Raw genomic sequence first — 20,288 nt, 5'->3', positions numbered from 1 at the left:
ACTACTACTACTACTACTACTACTACTACTACTGCTGCTGCTACTACTACTACTTCTTCTACTACTACTAGTACTTCTACTACTACTACTACTACTACTACTACTACTTCTACTACTACTACTACTACTAATCTACTACTTCTACTACTTCTACTACTACTACTATTACTAATACTAATACTTATACTACTAGTACTACTTCTACTGCTACTTCTACTACTACTACTACTACTACTACTACTACTACTACTACTACTACTACTACTACTACTACTACTACTACTACTACTACTACTACTTTTGCTACATCTAATACTACTACCACTGAAACTAATTATTTTAATACTTCTAATACAATAATAATAATAATGATAAACAAAGATAATAATTATAATAATAATGAAAACAAACAAATATTTTTTTTTAATTATTATTATTATTATTATTATTCTTATTATTATTATTATTATTAAGAGATACTAATATTTTTTTGAGTAAGCAATTAACAATGAGGACAATGATTGCATGTTTTTATTTAATAATATAATTTAGCACTCACAAAATTACATACTCACAAATATACATTTCCAGTACAAAAACAGATCCATTCTTCATTAGAAATTAGACCTTTATATTTAAACCCGATCTCAATTCAGCATTTTCATGATAACGACGTAGATGGACGTCGTTGAATTGATGTAATGAGTCCCTCACGTCGATATGAACTCACTGACGTTGACGGTCTTCGCGTTGAAACATTAACGTTAACGTCCTTAGCGTCCTGTGAAGACGGTGGCTCATCATTTGAGACATCACTATCCGACTTCGGTTTCAAAGCGGGTGCCGTTTTCGGACGTCTTACCTGCGACCCGTTTCGCCTGTACATAACGTCACTTACGTCTCTTCTTGCACTTTTACATCTTGAAGATGCTATACTCTCTTCCAGCGCTTTACACTGCTCTATACGACGTAAAACACGTTGATTGAGTAGAACCTTACGTCCGCGTTTGGCCTCCTTATTCGGGTAGCACACAGCATCGCTTCCTTCTATACTGATAATCGGCTCTATCCTTGTTCCCGGCTTTAAATTTTTCTGCAGCGTTACCGGTCTGTTACTAAGGAGTTTCGAGTCTATCGCCATTGCACCAAGCGTCATCGATTTATCAGATGGCGTCATTTTACCGTCATTTGTCACGTATGCGTTAACGCGCTCTTCACTGTACGACGGTGTTTTAACGTTCAAGCGAATCATTTCGTCAAACACGCTGAATTTATCTTTCCAGTATTTAGATAGCATCTTTTTCTTCAAGTCATCGATTTTAGATTCCTGATATCGTAACTCGTTTTGTTTTCGTTTGTTCTCCGATATCGCAACAAAATAACGAATATTTGTATCCGACATTTTGCCCTGCATAGCTGTCCTACACACACTCTAGACTGTTTTGCTGAAAACAAAACACGAAACACGAGCGATGACATCAAAACCTTATTGACTTCTTAATAGGATTGTGGTTTTTCCATTTAATCTTTTATCAATACGCGAAGAACGATCTTAAAGAATTCAATAGCCTCGCCAGATAAGAATCTTCTAATTATCGTCAGCTATCATGTTGCAAAGAAACCGTCCCAAGTACAAAAGAACACCACCATTAAAGATGAACACTAGCCCTGTGACAAACGGTTTAGAAATTAGACTAACGCTGACGATCAAAAGCGACTTATTATGGTAATATGTACAGTTCGTATCCTTTAATTCCTAATCCACAATATTTAACCTTAAGTTACCTTGAACGTCTAATAGTAACAATCTGTTTTAATCCTGGCGATTAAGAAGTTCATCCATCTTGCGACAAATTTGATAAGTACGGGTTATCATTATAATGGGGCCATTGTTGTTATCATATAAAAACTTGACCCCTGCTATCATTTGGAGCGACTTTGTAGAAATAACACTTTATTCCGTGTGATAACATTATTCAGTCATCCATTAAACGAGTTTTCATTTATAAGATGTAATATGTTCAGCCGGTTTTGTTGGGGACATATAGAAGGAAATAGTTACCCAATTTAAATATTATTTTAATTGTGATGGTTCACCCGTTATAAAGGAGTAAAAATATGGTAAAGCTTTGAACATTCCTCATCAATCAACATATGCTTAAATATTTGCCTAATTAACAGGTTATGTATTTAAATAGAACATTAATCTAAATACTACCCACGTGATTTTCCCCTGTGCAGGATCATTAATGTCATATTTGCAATTTTGTTTTTAATTATCGATGTCATCTGTACTATTAATACACACACGTAGTTTACAGTAGCTGAATGTAAAATATTATATCTCAATGGGTTTAAAGTCACACTTCAAAAGGCAAAACTTATGAACGAGTGCAAATGATATAAGACAAATTTACAGCTTACCTTTGCGTGTTTAATTATATACACGTGTTTTCAAAATATTACCCAAATCTGTGCATCAGCCTGTGCAATGTCATTATAAAATCCTATGCGGATCCTGCCGGTGTGTTGTGCGTGTGTTTGCAGAGTATGTGACAGTTGTAATGCTAAACAGATATGTAAGAAACAGGTCCGATTTACTCTTGTTTATCCAAAACATAATCGAAGCTGTAGTCATGTGATAGGTAGAAGGTTTCGACGCTTTGCAAAGATGTTTCTTTAGAAGCCTCGCATCACGAGTAAATATTTTCCCCCGAAATCCAAGTAAGTGCGACAATTATTTCGAGTTAAATACATCTTTGGGACTGTTTTATTATTAAAATATATTATATTGTGTTTCCCAACTCCCTATTGCAGCGTTTATAGAACGACTGATTAATGTTGTTCTTTGTGTTTAGATAAAATATCTGCTGCGAGTTTCACGTAAGAAAACCGAATAAATATATCGCACAGTCGGGCGAGACACTGACCGGTAAGCTACTGATCTCTAGGCTATCAGAGTGTATTTTATTTTGACATTGGTATCTAAAATGCAATTAATATAAGTTTGCATTAAAATCGACACAGTTAACTGAAGCGTAGCAACGCTGTATCAAAATGTTTGACGTGTATTCAGAACACGAATACATTTAGCCGATTCGCATGTTTTAAACTGCAGAATGAGTATTATATACACGCTCTTTCAACTGTGCATAACATAGTCAAGTTTAGTGTGATTTTAAAATAAAATTCGATTAAAAAACGAGAATCATAGCCACGGTGATTGTCCGAGATGGACATGAACTTGTAGGATCGATATCAATATAGTACGCATATAAGTTACTGTATGAAGTGTTTACTAAACATTGTTTTATACGTTTATCAGCTTTATTACTTTCGCTAGTAAATACGTCTGAATAAACCGATCGTTAGTTAACATGAACTTACATATTGCGCAATTTAGTTTTTGTACACATAAAACTTCCAGTTTATTTAAGGAACTGTTCAAATGTTCACAAGCTCTACATTTCCTACAGAAACTGGTTTCAGCCAATACAAATGCTTAGATGTATTGAAGGAACAATCTCTCGAAGGAACTGCATTTATACAAAAACGGTAGACCGTTATATTTCCACCTACTTTTGCTGTAAGATGTGCATTTTCAGTGCGCGCAGTAATTGTTAAAATAATTTAACAAAGACTCTTGTAGCGTGATACATTCATAGAAGCGAGCCGAGTTCGCCACTATATTTACCCGACTACTTTTCATTATAAATGAAGAGGACAAATAACATATAAGGCATATGCTATGGTATAAAAACTTCCACAGTCTCTTTCCTGTAACCATTTCTTTAAGCCCTGATACAACACGTGCAGAGAGGCTTCGGAAATGAGGTGCAAAAGAAACTCATTTTATGAACGTGCCGCAAACATGTGTACAGATGTGAAACTATAACACATAAATTGAATACTGTTAAAAAGCAGAGCATCTAACAACAACGTAGACTTTCCTACATGATTGAACATGCGCCTCTATTTATAGAAAGGCAGAGTAAATTGAATTTCACCTTCAATGTCAGCCACACGACTTTTTCTTGCTCCAAATGTTCGACACGTAGGTTTCAAGACGTTTCCGCTTAAGGATTCTTGATTCAATCTTCCTATGCAGATAAAACACCGATGTGTCTTCATTTGATACTGACGTTTGTTTCTTCTTTTTGTTCCTAAGGCTTCCAGTCGATTCATTGTCATCTCGTTTGCTCAAAACCGGACGTGACGTTTCGAAGGTGTGGCACATGCTATTTTCGGCAATCAATTTATAGTTCTGAAAATATTTCACTTCCCGTTGATTTGTTAATTTGTCAACAGAGGGATTGGTTGTAATGTTTTGACTGAAATAAAAAAAAGTATTTTCTGTAATTCTTTGAAAACGTTCGTTATAACCCATAACAGCAACTCATATTAAGTATTATAATATTAAAACACATTTAAGCTAGAAAAAACACATGAAAAATCGCTTTATATCAAATAGCCAAAAGACAAATTATTTGTTGTCAAAATACGACATAAACAGCGTCAAAAAGCGCCCCGATTCTGATTCCCGCAAAGCCAACTATTCTCATATCGAACTCCGCCAATGCCGGTCCCAAGCCCGGATGAAAAACAGAGGAGGGTTGTGCGTAGGGCCAGCACCCCGACCATGGAAAACAAAATACGCTACAGAAACCCGAACCAGGGCAACACAAAATGAGGATTTACGGTATCGACCCGGGGGAGAGCGTATGAAACAGAGAAATCTGCGGACAAACCTACTCTCCTCCAAGAACGTCTCACGGATAGGATTTTGGAATGTGCGAACATTATATGAATCAGGAAGGGCAGCTCAATTGGCCAGAGAAATGAAGAAGTTCCGCCTAGACATCATGGGCTTGAGTGAAGTTAGATGGACAACAGCTGGAAAAGTCATGCTAGCCACTGGCCACACCCTTCTGTTCTCTGGACCACAAAATGAAGAAGACAATCACCACAACGGGGTTGGACTGCTTCTAACAAAAACTGCTCACAAGAGCCTTCTTGAATGGGAACCAATCAATGACAGGATCATGAGAGCCAGGTTCAACTCTAAGTTCCAGGAAGTGGTCATCATTCAGTGCTATGCCCCTACAAACCAGGCAGATGACAAGACCAAGGAATATTTCTATGGCCACCTCCTGAGATAATGTCCCAAAGCGCGACATCACTATAGTCATGGGAGACATGCACGCCAAGGAAGCTTGTAACAACACAGGAAAGGAGCTCATCATGGGAAAGGAGGGAGTTGGAGATATCAATGAGAACGGAGAGTTATTCACTGACTTTTATGGACTGAATGACCTTGTCATAGGTGGCACCATATTTGCCCACAAAGACATTCACAAAGTTGCATGGACATCCCCAGACAAGTCAGTGAAAAACCAGATTGACCATTTGGCGATCTCGCGAAGATGGAGGAGAACCCTCAGCGATGTCAGAGCTTACCGAGGAGCAGAGATTGGCTCAGACCATGAACTTCTCATAGCAAAAATTCAGGTCAGAATTGCAAGGGTCAGAAAGCAAGGACACACCAAGAGTCCACGCTTCGATATCACCAAACTAAGACGCCTCAGGACAAGCAAGAGTTCTCCATCAGTCTGAGAAACAACTTTGAAGCTCTGGCGGATGCAGATGCTGACTCGCTGGAGAAGAAAGTGGAACAGGTAAAGAACACCTTCACATCTGTTTGTGAAGAAAGGCTCGGCTTTCGAACTCGAACCCACAAGACTTGAATCTCTGACAGTACCATCAATAAGATTGAAACGAAACGAACAATCCGTCAAAGGCTTCTCCAAGCCAAAACCAGAGAACAGACACAGAGAGTCCAGAGCGAATATAGAACCTTACAAAAGGAGGTTAAAAAGAGCTGCAGACAAGACAAACGGACACTGATTGACCGCCTAGCAGTTGAAGCAGAAAAAGCTGCACAACAAAATGACATGGCTACCCTATACATGTACCAGATAACTCGCCAGCTAGCAGGACGCCAAAGCAACTCAAACACACCAGTGAAAGACCGAAATGGAAACATCCTGTCCAAGCCAGAAGACCAGCTGAAAAGGTGGAAGGAGCACTTTGAGAGACTCCTGAACGGGACATCAGTTACGCAACCCCCCACCATTGAATATGGTCTTTACCTGGCAATTAACACAGGACCAATAACCAAACAGGAAATCACACAAGCCATCAACAAGATAAAGAACAGGAAAGCCCCAGGGCCTGACAAAATCCCACCAGAAGCGATGAAGGCATCAACAGACGTCACTTCTGACATCATGTTTGACCTCATCCAACAGATCTGGGACACAGAAGAAGTTCCTGTTGAGTGGCAGACAGGATATCTTGTGAAGCTTCCAAAGAAAGGCAACCTGAGCGACTGCAACAATTGGCGAGGTATCCAGCTGCTATCCATGCCCAGCAAGGTACTACCGAGGATCATTCTAGAGAGAATAAAGGCCGAAGTCAACAATCTTCTTAGAGAAGAACAAGCAGGCTTCAGAGCAGGAAGATCATGTGCAGACCAGATTGCAACGCCCCGAATCATCATCGAGCAATCCATTGAATGGAACTGTCCGCTGTATGTAAACTTCATCGATTTCAAGAAGGCGTTCGACACAGTGGACAGAGACACGATCTGGAAAATATTGATGCAATACGGCATCCCAAGCAAGATGGTGAACATAATTCGGAGCCTGTACAATAACAACCTCATCCAAGTCATCAACGACATGGACCTCTCTGAGCCTTTCAAAGTACGCACTGGGGTCAGACAGGGCTGCCTTCTCTCTCCTATGATTTTCTCGCTAGTCATTGACTGGGTAATGAAAACAACACTGGATACACCGAGAGGAATACAGTTGACCCTTCAGAGCAAGCTGGAAGACCTTGATTACGCCGATGACATCGGGCTCCTGTCCCACACTTGCGCCCACATGCAGCAGAAAACAGAGAAACTGCAGGAAATAGCCAGATCAACATGGCTAGAGGTCAACATCAGCAAAACAAAATGCCTCAGGATCAATCCAGACAGCAGACAAGGCATCCGCATAGAAGGGCAAGCCATTGAAAAAGTTGACCACTTCACATACCTGGGCAGCATTTTCAGCAAGACAGGAGGTACAGAAGAGGACATCAAGGCCAGAATAGGGAAAGCACGCCAAGCATTTGTGACAATGAGACCAGTGTGGAACAATTGGAACATCCACTGGAAAGTATTTATCAACACATGTCTTAGGCAGATCCTAAGGATAAGATGGCCAGAGAAGATTTCAAACCAGGACCTATGGGCAAGAACATGGCAGCAACCGGTTACGAACTCCATACTACAGAAGAAGTGGAGATGGATCGGACACACGCTGCGAAGAACCCAGCCCAACATAGCAAGGCAAGCCCTGGATTGGAACCCTCAAGGACAAAATAGAAAAGGTAGGCCTACAAACTCCTGGCGCAGAACACTGGACACTGAGCTTCACAAGATTAGGATGTCATGGGGAGAAGCAAAAGCCCGGGCCATGGACCGAACCAGATTTAGAGCTGTGGTAAAGGCCCTATGCTCCGACCAGGGCGAAGAGGACTAAGTCAGTTAAGTCAGTTCTCATATCAATTCCAAAACTAGAGCTTTGTCACAGACGTGACGAATACCCCCACATGCCGCATTGACACAGAATAGTTTGCAGGTTGTCTTCACAAAAAGCACCAGACACCATTCTCAATATTTAAAACGCACTAAGTGACCCCGTGACCTAGTTTTTGACCCGGCATGGCCCATGTTCGAACTTGACTTACACATCATCTAGATACAACTTCTGACCAAGTGTGGTGAAGATCTGATGACATCAAACTACTTCAATTAGAGAGCGGACACCATGCTGAATGTGTAAAAAGTACTAAGTGACCCCGTGACCTAGTTTTTGATCTGGCATGGCCCATGTTCGAACATGGCCTTAAGCTCATCGAGATAAAACTTCTGACCAAGTTTGGTGAAGATCGGATGAAAACTACTTGAATTAGAGAGCGGACACCATGCTAAATGTTAAAAAAAGCACTAAGTGACCCCGTGACCTAGCTTTTGATCCGACATGACCCATATTCGAACTTGACCTAGACATCATCGAGATACAACATCTGACCAAGTTTGGTGAAGATTGGATGAAAACAACTTGAATTAGAGAGCGGACACTTAAGACGGACCGACAGACAGACCGACAGACCGAAACACCCACCGACCTTCAAGTTCACTCCTATATACCCCCCTAAACTTCGTTTGTGAGGGTATAATAAATCGTCAAGCTAACGATATAAGTGTGTGTGATTAGTATGAAATACGCTGAGAAACCTAAGGTGGAAGATTTTCGGCGAATGATCAAATATACCTCTCAAGATTGTCATGCGCTGACTTCACTTCCAATCCTAAAGAGACAATGTCTTCAAACACTGTCGGTACCGCGCCCTTCTGGAGTCTCTTCACGGGGGTCCAGCTGGAATAGTCACGTGGCAGGAAGTGGCGGGAGCAGACGACGGAAATGGACTTGAACTGAAATTTGAAAATCAACAAATCTCCCGAAAACAAAACTACGCGTTTACATTTTTTGCAACAACTGGAAACAGGGGGCACGCGTATACGGGAGCTTACCGCGTTTAAGTGAGAAAGTTGTTGCAAAACTTCAAAGATGGCGTCGTTTAAGTATTTTTCGTGAAGGAGTAGCGGATATTTTCACCCGGTAAGCCACTTTATATTTATATTTCTTTTAAATAAATAAGCCCTTTCGGCTCTACGGTGTTTGTGCTCCCCTCGGTTTTTTGTTTCAAAACCGTAGACGACGGAATAAAAAAGTTATTGAAGCAAAACCGTCGACAAATTTGTTGTTTAATTTCTTGACCTTCGAGATGTTGGATGTTCGAATATCATTTTCTCTCATAATAAACAGTATTTGTGCATGTGTACAGTAAAATATAACATAAATCACGAATATTTTATTATCTCGACGCGTTGTTATGTCTATTAATTCATTTAATGCCGAATTATAACGGGTTAACCCCTATTTTTGGAATTAAACTTCCTCTAAGCACATTTTGGGATCTGACTTCCAAATGATTAACACCTCTTTCCTATGTTACAAGGTTGTATGCGAAATAACTTTCGTGAATGAATTCCGCATTGGTGCGAATGTCTTGGAAAACATTTTCACTTGAAGAAATCAAGAGTTTTCTTTTTTCTATTAATTGTTTTATTATTAATTTGTATTATTATATGTTTTATCGTATACTTAACGCTAACATTTATTGTGTGTAATATAAGACATTCGACGGTATTATAAACACAGTGTAATTCTTACCTGTTTATTTTAACACATATGGACATACTTATGTTTGATTATGCATCCAACGGAATACTATGCTTACTATTTCCAGATATCTAGACGCCAGTTATATATGTTGAGGATGCCAAGATTTAAAAAAAAGACGGCGTAACGAAGTGTGTACCGCTCTAGAATGCGATAGGTACATGAAAACCCACCTATCAAACAAAAAAGAATACGTCGAAGTACCTTGCCAAACAATCACATATACGTGCAATAAAAGTGTAATAAAAAAAGAAGAGGGTAAAGCCGGTTTGATACTAGTATAAGGTTGATGTAACCAAATACTGCTATTGTTGCGATTCGGAATACATGAGGCAATTTGGAATACCTGACATCTGCTTAGAAGATGCATATCGGTGGATGTTTTTTATGATACTTAAATATGAATTGTTTATTTAATACAATGACATTTGACGCGTTTTACCATAACGATACTGATACATGTATGTGACTTTGATGTGACACATTTTGGACGACCTTCTTTTAAACCAGTTATGCGTTGGTCACTATATTATAATCGCAAAAAGTGAATTTGTAGTGGATAGAAAGATTTGTGCAAATGCAATACACGATGATTTCAGTAGAAGTGATCAATATTATTGTTATACATGTATGTTTTCTCTTTTATACCTATGTGAATACATATTATTTATGACTGTTGTATTGAGGGAATAAAGTATTGGTTCACTTAGAAAAATTATTTCGTGTGTTCCTAACATTGCCTTCTAATCGTTAGTAATGTTCATATGTCAAATGCATAACGAATTAAATCCGACCCAAATCTTTTTTTTATCATGTATGTAAGTGCTGAATACAATTGAACATTTATGCAGAGACATCGTAGGAAGAAATTACGTAACACAGATAATGGTTTATTTTCATAACAAAGTGAGGAACTAGCATCATGACATATACGGAATAAAACGTGTAAGTTAGTAGCACACATAGCAATTATATGTCAGACGTGTCTATGTAGACTTTATAAATAAAACAAAAACACTACAAACATCAGCTGTACATGTTTTGCTATGTTCATGTTTTTTATTTGCTGTTTTAGTCCGGCTCTGTTGAAGGATTCTTTCTTGCATATTCTACATTTAAACTCATGTGGTCCATGAATGGGGCATGATATCTCAATCCTCCCCTGATGTAAAATTCCTCATAACATATACTGCAACGTAAGATGCACTTATTTTCGCCCTTTAACCTGCATCATCTGAAAAGACAGTAAAAGAATGGTTAAAAAAGTTCATAGCAGAATAAGTTCGACACGTCATAAAATACATGAAATTAACAAGAGTTCCGCGGTCGGAGATGACCGCATTGAAGCCGGATTTTTTATTTAAATGACAGGAAAGTACCTTTCGTGTTTTTGTCAATGCAATACTTAAATTACTGAAATATTGTTCAAAGGTCAAAATGAAATGTAAGTACTTTTCAAGGCATGAGCAAACCTTGTGTTATGTTTTGAATTTTTTAACATTTTTACATTCAAGGTCACGGTGACCTTGACCTTAAAATGACCAGTGGTCATCTACTAGTTCTGGCCAACCTTCATATCAAGTTTGAAGACTCTAGGTCTAAGCATACCAAAGTATTAACAACTTTAACATATTTACATCCAAGGTCACAGTGACCTCGACCTTCAAATGAATGACCTTGAAATGACCAGTGGTCATCTAAGTGTGCTTGCAAACCTTTACGTCAAGTTTGAGATTCTAGGTCCAAGCATACCAAAGTTATAACAATTTTAACATTTTAACATTGAAGGTCACAGTGACCTTGACCTTCAAATGAATGACATTGAAATGAGCAGTGGTGATCTTCTAGTACTGGCCAACCTTTATGTCAAGTTTGAAGACTCTAGGTACAAGCATACCAAAGTTATAACATGGAATAAGAACTTTAACATTTTTACCTACCAAAGTTATAAGAACTTTAACATTTTTACATTCAAGGTCACAGTGACCTTGACCTTAGAATGAATGACCTTGAAATGACCAGTGGTCATCTAAGTGTGCTTGCAAACCTTCATGTCAAGTTTGAAGACTCTATGTCCAAGCATACCAAAGTTATAACAATTTTAACATTTTAACATTTAAGGTCACAGTGACCTTGACCTTCAAATGAATGACATTGAAATGACCAGTGGTCATCTTCTAGTACTGGCCAATCTTTATTTCAAGTTTGAAGACTCTAGGTACAAGCATACCAAAGTTATAACATGAAATAAGAACTTTAACATTTTTACATTCAAGGTCACAGTGACCTTGACCTTCAAATGAATGACCTTGAAATGTCCAGTGGTTACTTACTAGTTCTGGCCAACCTTCATGTCAAGTTTCAAGACTCTAGGTCCAAGCATACCAAAGTTATAACAACTTTAACATTTTTACATTCAAGGTCACAGTGACCTTGACCTTCAAATGAATGACCTTGAAATGTCCAGTGGTTACTTACTAGTTCTGGCCAACCTTCATGTCAAGTTTCAAGACTCTAGGTCCAAGCATACCAAAGTTATAACAACTTTAACATTTTTACATTCAAGGTCACAGTGACCTTGACCTTCAAATGAATGACCTTGAAATGTCCAGTGGTTACTTACTAGTTCTGGCCAACCTTCATGTCAAGTTTCAAGACTCTAGGTCCAAGCATACCAAAGTTATAACAACTTTAACATTTTTATATTGAAGGTCACAGTGACCTTCACCTTCAAATGAATGACCTTGAAATGACCAGTGGTCATCTGTTAATCCTGGCCAACCTTCATGTCAAGTTTGAAGACTCTAGGTCCAAGCATACCAAAGTTATACCATGAAATAAGAACTTTAACATTTTTACATTCAAGGTCACAGTGACCTTGACCTTCAAATGAATGACCTTGAAATGACCAGTGGTTACTAACTAGTTATGGCCAACCTTCATGTCAAGTTTCAAGACTCTAGGTCCAAGCATACCAAAGTTATAACAACTTTAACATTTTTTATATTGAAGGTCACAGTGACCTTGACCTTCAAATGAATGACCTTGAAATGACCAGTGGTCATCTGTTAATCCTGGCCAACCTTCATGTCAAGTTTGAAGACTCTAGGTCCAAGCATACCAAAGTTATACCATGAAATAAGAACTTTAACATTTTCGAGCACGCCGCCACCCCGCCCGCCCGCCCGCCCCCCCGCCCGCCCGACAACATCAATCTATAAGCCGAGATTTTTTCGAAAAAAATCCGGCTAATTATAATATTTCTGAAAGATAAACGTTCTATTATCTCGTACATCAGCCACCACACAACCCATCTTCTTGAAAATAGGTGAATTGATTCAATTGGTCGGCAGGTTTTTCGAACAGCATTATTATTATTCTACAGTAAGTAACATGATTAAGAAAACACTTATATTGCACCACGTAACATGCTATAAAACTATAATATTGAAGTACACATATACACTTTATTTAAGATGGGTAGGTATATCATGTCAAGCTCTTTTACATATGAAAGAGCTGTTTGTTATTTGGAAGTCAGGTCCCAAAATGTGCTTAAAAGGAAGTCAGTTCCAAATAAGGGGGTTAAACCAATAATGTTTGCCAATAAATTAATTATCAGTGCTAAAACGGCGTCGGTAAAATAAAATAATCATGATTTTATTTATATTTTACTGTTCACGTGTGTCAATACTGTGTATTATAAGAGAAAATGATATTTGTACATCCAATTTCTCGAACGTCCCGTAAGTAGACAACATATTTGTGGACGGTTTTTCTTCAATAACTTTTTTATCCCGCCGTCTACGATCTTGAAACAAAAAACCGAGGGAAGCACACACACCGGAAAGCCGAAACGGCGTATTCATTTAAAATAATTAAAAATACAAAGGGGCTTACCGGATGAAAATATCCTCCCTTCCTTTAAGAAAATCCAACAAACGACGCCATCTTTGAAGTTTTGCAACAAATTTCTCACTTAAACGCGGTAAGCTCCCGTATACGCGTTCCCCCTGTGGAAAGCAAATGCATAAACAACTTACAACTATGAGCTTCCAAAGATTTTCTTCATTTGCATCATTTGAAATGCTTGCGTGTGAGGCAATTAAATGCACTGACATGTCTCAGGCATATTCATATGTTCTCTGCGCGTTCGTTTGCATACTTTGATTATTTTATTTAGCTAATTATGCATGGAACACGCAAGCAAAATGACTTCCCAAATGAAGTCATATGTGCAGTATATTTATAGCTTTACCACTGCCATGATCCATACCCGCGCACCGCTTTGTAAGCAATGGGGAAATAACTCAGAAATATTTGGTTCACTGGTTTGCAGATTTTTACTTCATGCTGATGACATATTTCCTGTTTGAATTAAATCGCTGGAAATGTTTAAGTAGTTCTATTTCCAAACTTAAAACATTTTGTGCGAACTGAACGACCAATAAAATGTGTAATATATCTCCTTTCAAACTTCATTTGCGAAGTATAATACAATAATGAAGTTGTTTATGTTATACAAAGTTTACACAAACCCCGATCAAATCTCATTCGATCATGCAAATCCAATAGGAAACTAAATTTAACATATGAGTCGCGTTCTGAGAAAACTGGGCTTAATGCATGTGCGTAGTGTCGTCCCAGATTTGCCTGTGCAGTCCGCACAGACTAATCAGGGACGACACTTTCCACCTAAATTGGATTTTTGCTTAGGAGAGCCTTTTTCATTTAAACGAAAAATATCATAAAAGCGTAAAGTGTCGTCCCTGATTAGCGGACTGCACAGGCTAATCTGGGACTGCACTTTACGCACATGCATTATGCCCAGTTTTCTCAGAACACGACTCATATAATATCACTTTTTATTACAATGGCAAATGCATGAAACACGCATTCACAAAAAGTATATAACCTTGACAGGATATTCGCCATGCCTTGTAATGTTTGCTATACACCTCTCTCTAAGTTGTGGATCCGACGGTAAGCGGTGAAAGTGCAGAGAATCACTCCCGCTGAACTACGTTACAATGAGAGGTTCGTCTGAACGACAACGCGATACGGCGTCGTAACTACAACGGTTACAGCGTCTTGATAGTTATAGACATACACACGCGTTTAGACAGGTAATTTCTTTGTTTAAACTTACACTTAAACCGGGAAATGGCATTTATTTTCATTAATTAATGTTTCTTTACTCGCTACCTAAGCTATCGAGACATTTTCTAGCGTGAAATCATGATAAAAGAAAGAAGTTCAAGCTCAAAACATAGCAAATCTAATAAATTCGTTGTTTCTGGCTTGCAGTTTCTGTCACGATGATTCTTTTTAATGATCTGTATCAAGTTCACTCTTTTACAAGCATGTGATTCCCATGTGTATACTATTATTGGTGATTTCTATCCGATTTTGCAAAAAAGTTGTAGCATGTCAACTCCGTGTCCATGTTACGGTATCTTCTCTTACGACTAAGACATGTTACGGTGTCTTCTTTACAGTGTTACAGCGCCTGCAGGAAGTCAAATTTAAAACCATGGTGATTTCGTTCCACGATAGTACCATTTTGGACGTGAGTATGGAGGTCGTCATTGATTGCAACAACAACGGTTACTAATTACCTCAATTACTGTAAAGAATTTAACAGGAATGTAGAAAATATTTCACACATCGAAAGTGGGGAATTCAATAACATATTAAGGTCATTTAAAAGCAAGACTTCATTTGGGTAATATTTATTTGTATTTCTTTATGGCGCTTTTTTAATCAATCAGTAATACAATTTTTTAAGATTTGGTACATTTATTTTTAGATAAAATAATAGTAAAAATATACAATTAAAGACTGAATTAATCTTAGAATCGCAAATTCATTAAAAAAAAATTATTTTTTTTTTAAATAAATCAGTACTACACTATTTTACAAGACTTTGAACATTTGTTTAAGGCATTGATCTAAATTGAAGATCTTCTATTAATTCAGTCTTTAAATCAACATTCATTATTACTATTTTTTTTTAATAAATGAACAAATCGTTAAAAAAATAAGTACTGATTTATTTAAATCGTAAATTTACTTTCAATAAAGTTACATTTTAAATTCAATCTACATTTTTTGGTTTGGTACCTACAACTATTCTTTTTTTAAAGTTCAGTGGTAGCTCATTCATGCCCCTAAATTATTTACTGTAGGCATTGCATTAATTAATCAATTAAAAATAATCGCCAGTCTGCAAATATATGCCCGTAATGTAAGACAATAATGGGTGGCATTAACACCTTATTGTAGGTATACCGCTATAAAGATCCATTTTACCGAACCCTCCACAACATTTACTATATAAATACAATTTACCGAACTTGTTATACCGAAACCTCTAGTAAACGTCGATACTATACCGTAACCTTAAACAAGTTGTAGTAAATGCACTGTAACACTCTCTGTAAGACGCCGTAACATTTTAATTCATCAAAATTGATCTAGTTACACTTACATGCAGTTAATTTTGAGACAGATCTTGATAAGAATGATTCAACATTCGTTCTTGCTTACGTCTGTTTGCATTTTCATCTGTTTAATGTCAGACTTTGAAGTATATTCCAATGATTTTATGAGTTGTCTATACAGGTCTGTAAAACTTCCATTTTATCGATAACATAGGAATAAATTACATGGCAAGCTGTGAAAGAGGAACACAATATCCGTATTTAAATAAACATTGGCTTACACATACAAAAACTATTCAAAGTTACCGTTAATATCATTTGTTTTAACAATGTCCCGTATCGTCAACAAACTGTGGAAAGACGCCGTAACCGTTGTAGTTATGACGCCGTATCGCGTTGTCGTGCAGACGCACCTCTCATTGTAACGTAGTTCAGCGGGAGTGAGAATACTGTCTAGAACTTTTTCCACATTGAGGTACACAGCAGTAACAATTTCCACCAATATTATACTGTCGCGTTTTCGATTCAGGTTTCAAAGTACGTGTTTCCTTTGATCTATTTATTGCGTTGTTGTCCATAATTGTTCAGCTTTCCTCTTCAGCATATAACAACGTGTTAAAGAGAATCTATACACGCTATATGATCGACTGGATGTAAGGTACGTTTATAAATAGAACGGCGATGTCTGGGGATGAAATGCACACCTCAGCAAAAAAACGTGTACTGCATACAAGGTGCCTGAACCACGTGACTTTTTCGGCTATGTGTGGGACAATCGGATGTAAACAAAACGTCGCTTAAGGTAACGTTTTTGATAATTTCTTCATTATTTCAAAATCATTTTCAAAAAAACAAAGACGAGTGCCCGGTCATTGTAAAAAGACACAACTTTGTTAAATTCGCGCAAAATTAATTTAGTATTTTTTTCAAAAAGTGCAACCGCGTGGTTGAAAACACATGAAGTGAAATGCTATGTGTGGTATACTTTTTGTTCAATCAACAAAAACATTGATTATAATATTGTCGAGGGTTTAAAAAATAGGGCGGACATTGTTATTCTTCATAGATAAGCTACTTACTTTGTATGTTTGCGCAAATACATCTAATTCGGAGTGTGTGTATATAAATGTTATACTGCTATGTGTGGGACACATTTTTTTTAATGTCCCAAACATAGCCGAAAAAGTCACGTGGTTCAGGCACCTTGGCATAGCCTCGGTTTGATATCAACCCGAGATGTATGTACGCACACAGGTATGAAATCACGGATGAAGTTTACAAGAAGATTTAATTTAAACGATCTAAACAAATACCGTTTCTTAAATTTAATTATTATCCCCACGCTTTTTGAAAAAAAGGTGGGGATATTGTGGTTATCTCCGCCGTCCGTCCGTCTGTCTGTCCGTCCGTCCTGGCCACTATCTCCTCCTACACTAAAAGCACTAGAACCTTGAAACTTACACACATGGTAGCTATGAGCATATGTGCGACCCTGCACTATTTGGAATTTTGATCTGACCCCTGGGTCAAAAGTTATAGCGGTTGGGGTGGGGCCGCGTCAGAAATTATCACTCATTTTTTTAGGTTATTTTACATTTTCGTATATATTACATATACATAGATTTTCGGGAACATAGGGACCGTTAAGTAAAGATATTCTATTATACTACATATATATATACAAGGGATACAACTGTGAAAATTCCTGCACACAACCATGGTGTAAACAATAGCGAAAAATTTGCTTCCAAACGCAATAAATACACCAATTAAACTGTATTACAACAGCCAAGACATTTATCTTTCAGAAAATAATACACTTGGCAATAAAGTACAAGCTTTTCATTGAACTAAGAGAGAAAGTTTCATTCAAAATGCTCAAAAATCCTTACTTGGACACAGGTGTGCACAGCTGAAAACTGAGAATTCTAGAAGTAATTTTCGTATTCCTTTGTTATAAAGCTCTTTTGCTGGTACATGTTCCTTGGATAGTTTTTTTTTCAAAGTAAAATAGAACCTAATTACTATTAAGTGAGCATATTTTGCTAGAAATTCATATCAATCTGCTTCAATTTCACAATGACAATGTTTTACTTTCATTTTGGATAGTTCACATGTATTTCTAACATGCGATTTGATTGGTTGAAATTCCACTGCAGTAATAGATTCAGCCATTCACGTTCCACGTAACATTACCTGACAAATTGCATACAAATCCTTGTTGATAGTAGAAATGTAAACAAATTTAATATTTACGGTGTTTTACATATATGCAGTTACATGCAATTATGGAAGGCGTCTACTTTGATTAATATAGTGTCTATGGATAATAAAACAAGATAAAATGTGCTCAACTTCTCTGTAATTATTAAATTATGAAACAAAATGTGTCAAAGTGGGTGTGCACACCTGTGTCGCATTTCGAAAATTTTACCGTTTTTCATGAAACTTTCGTTTCAAACACAACTATGAACACTTTTACTGCTATAATTATAGTTATTATCTGGTAGATAAATGTCTGAGCTGTTGTTATACAGTTTTTTGGTGTAATTATTGCTTTTGTAAGCGATTTTTTTGCTATTGTTCAGACCATGATGTTGTGCAGGAAATTTGACAGTTGTATCCCTTGTATATATGTATATAGTATAATAGAGTATTTTTTACCTAACGATCCCTGTGTTCGGGAATGTGCCTGGCCTTTTTTGAGGGGAAAAAATCGTGCGAAATGCCGGATTTTGGAGAAAAAAATCACGCGAAACGCCGGATTTTGGGTGAAATAAGGAAAGTCTTAAATAATCTATTCAACATATTTTGCTGTTTTTAAAACAAATTCAAGGCAACAGATAATCTAATTATGCAATATGCTATATTTTCTACACTGGATCAGGTTAACTTATGTATTTAAAGTTTTTTGTTTTTTTAGGGGAAAAAATGAAGTCTGGGGGAAAATTTACCGGCTAAGGGGAAAAAAAATCCGCGGGAAAGGGCCGATTTTCGGCGAGTCCCAAAGAAGGAAAATCGAAACTTGATCTATACTATACATTAAAGTCATTATTGTCATAACGCATAGTCCGTATATATTATATGGATTATCGCGGTATCTTGACTTTCGCGACAATCATTTAAGGCATTCATCTCTTTGCCAGTAAAAGCAGATTTTGCATGCTTTATGCATATCGATCTTTAAATGTTCATGGAAGACTTAAAATGTGAATTATTTTGGCTAAAATTAAATTAAGTTCTAAATATAGGAGTAGATCTAGTTTTAAACCGACTTGCTCTAATTATAATGCATAATATGGATGACCTGATTTCATGCAAGGTTTGGGGCTGTATACTCTGTATACTATACAGCCTTTATCTGTAGTAAATTAACGACTGTTTAAAAATTAAGGCATTCTACCTAACTCAGATTTAGACGTTTATGTACAATGTACATCTTAGGTCAGACGTTTATGTACAATGTACTTGCTAGGTAAGACGTGTATGTACACTGTACATGCTAGGTCAATATGCGTGTTCATAAGAAGCAGTTTATCTGCACAACTGTGTGTACTTTCGGAAAGCAGAACGTCAGATACGCATTCTTAATTGATACGTTTAAATTCAAAAACGGTTGTTAGTCGATAGCGCACAAGAGGAGGACCATTTTTTATTGGAGAAAGGTGATTCTGAATATTGAAACATGTACACTATGTATGGTTTGATATGCATGGTGAGTAAGTATGTTTATTAAATTGTGTGACATTGGTTTTTATAATGCCTGTCAAAATATATGGGCCGTGCTCTGTGAAAAAGACGTGCATGTGCGTAAAGTGTCGTCCCAGTTTAGCCCGTGCACTTTACGCGCATGCATTAAACCCCTTTTTCACAGTGCACGGTCCTTATTTAAATTGCATTCTTTATCAGCTGACCTGACTTAGTAAATACGGGGTTATTTTACGGGTCGTTAAACTATTATCACGCGGTCGTGTTTCGTTGTGTGAACGTATTACACTATATGCTCATTATGTGAATGATACTACCCTTTAAAGAGGTATATCGGCGTTTAATACGGTAATACATTTCAATTACTAAAATAAGTATTTATCATTTGATCACTTCTTTGTTGGGCACTTTAAATGAAGTAAAAATAAAAAAGGACACATTTGAATATTTTTATGTTTGTAACCTCCTGTCACGCGGGGTATTTTTAATTACTTGTACTCGTAACAAGCAAGTTACAATATACTTTATTCACTGAATACAATCAATATTCATATAGATTAAGCCTTGTTTATAGGAAGTCAGTAGTAGAAGATGACGTCCTGAAAATATACAACACAACATACATTTATTAAAACATGTGTGTTTCCTCTCAAGAGTATATGACAATACGCATACACACAAGAATCAAAGCACTATAATTAATATTAAAACAAGTTAAAACAATAAATCATCTTGCACAGATATAAATTCCTACACATACTGCATCATACAATGATACAAA

General features: G+C 37.1%; 2 protein-coding genes across 10 annotated transcripts in view; one reads left to right on the top strand and one right to left on the bottom strand.

Moving 5' to 3' along the window:
* Positions 1 to 514: 514 nt before the first annotated feature.
* On the bottom strand, positions 515 to 17,898 carry LOC127873189 (uncharacterized). Of its 6 annotated transcripts, none has more exons than XR_008046045.1 (4): positions 17,692 to 17,898; positions 8,385 to 8,545; positions 4,008 to 4,331; positions 515 to 1,445 (listed from the first exon to the last, which is right to left on the bottom strand). XR_008046045.1 is itself a non-coding variant. In XM_052416924.1 (2 exons), the coding sequence occupies exon 2, from the start codon at positions 1,412 to 1,414 to the stop codon at positions 662 to 664; it is 753 nt and encodes a 250-aa protein (XP_052272884.1). In that variant the 5' UTR covers positions 1,415 to 1,445; positions 2,425 to 2,610; the 3' UTR covers positions 515 to 661. The 6 variants fall into 6 exon arrangements, 2 of the variants coding, with proteins under 2 accessions (XP_052272884.1, XP_052272883.1); XR_008046048.1 differs by lacking the exon at positions 17,692 to 17,898 and adding an exon at positions 16,879 to 16,964; XR_008046047.1 differs by lacking the exon at positions 17,692 to 17,898 and adding an exon at positions 14,272 to 16,461.
* Positions 16,269 to 20,288, top strand: part of LOC127873190 (interferon alpha-inducible protein 27-like protein 2A) — a 38,743-nt gene continuing 34,723 nt past the window's right edge. The window contains exon 1 of one of the 4 annotated variants that reach the window (XM_052416933.1): positions 16,269 to 16,336. Coding sequence is in view for 1 of the 4 variants with exons in the window: in XM_052416925.1 (XP_052272885.1) it covers positions 19,485 to 19,514 (30 nt within the window). In the remaining 3 variants the exon portion in view is untranslated. The other 3 variants (XM_052416935.1, XM_052416931.1, XM_052416925.1) reach the window with 3 other exon arrangements.

Source organism: Dreissena polymorpha, chromosome 3 (assembly GCF_020536995.1).
Source record: "Dreissena polymorpha isolate Duluth1 chromosome 3, UMN_Dpol_1.0, whole genome shotgun sequence".
NCBI classification, from domain to species: Eukaryota; Metazoa; Mollusca; class Bivalvia; order Myida; family Dreissenidae; genus Dreissena; species Dreissena polymorpha.
The sequence above is the reverse complement of the archived record's forward strand: the minus strand, read 5'-3'. Positions and strand labels throughout refer to the sequence as shown.

Bases quoted from the DNA above. Each gene is read 5' to 3' on its own strand.
- LOC127873189 (XM_052416924.1), bottom strand. From the start codon at position 1,414: ATGCAGGGCAAAATGTCGGATACAAATATTCGTTATTTTGTTGCGATA.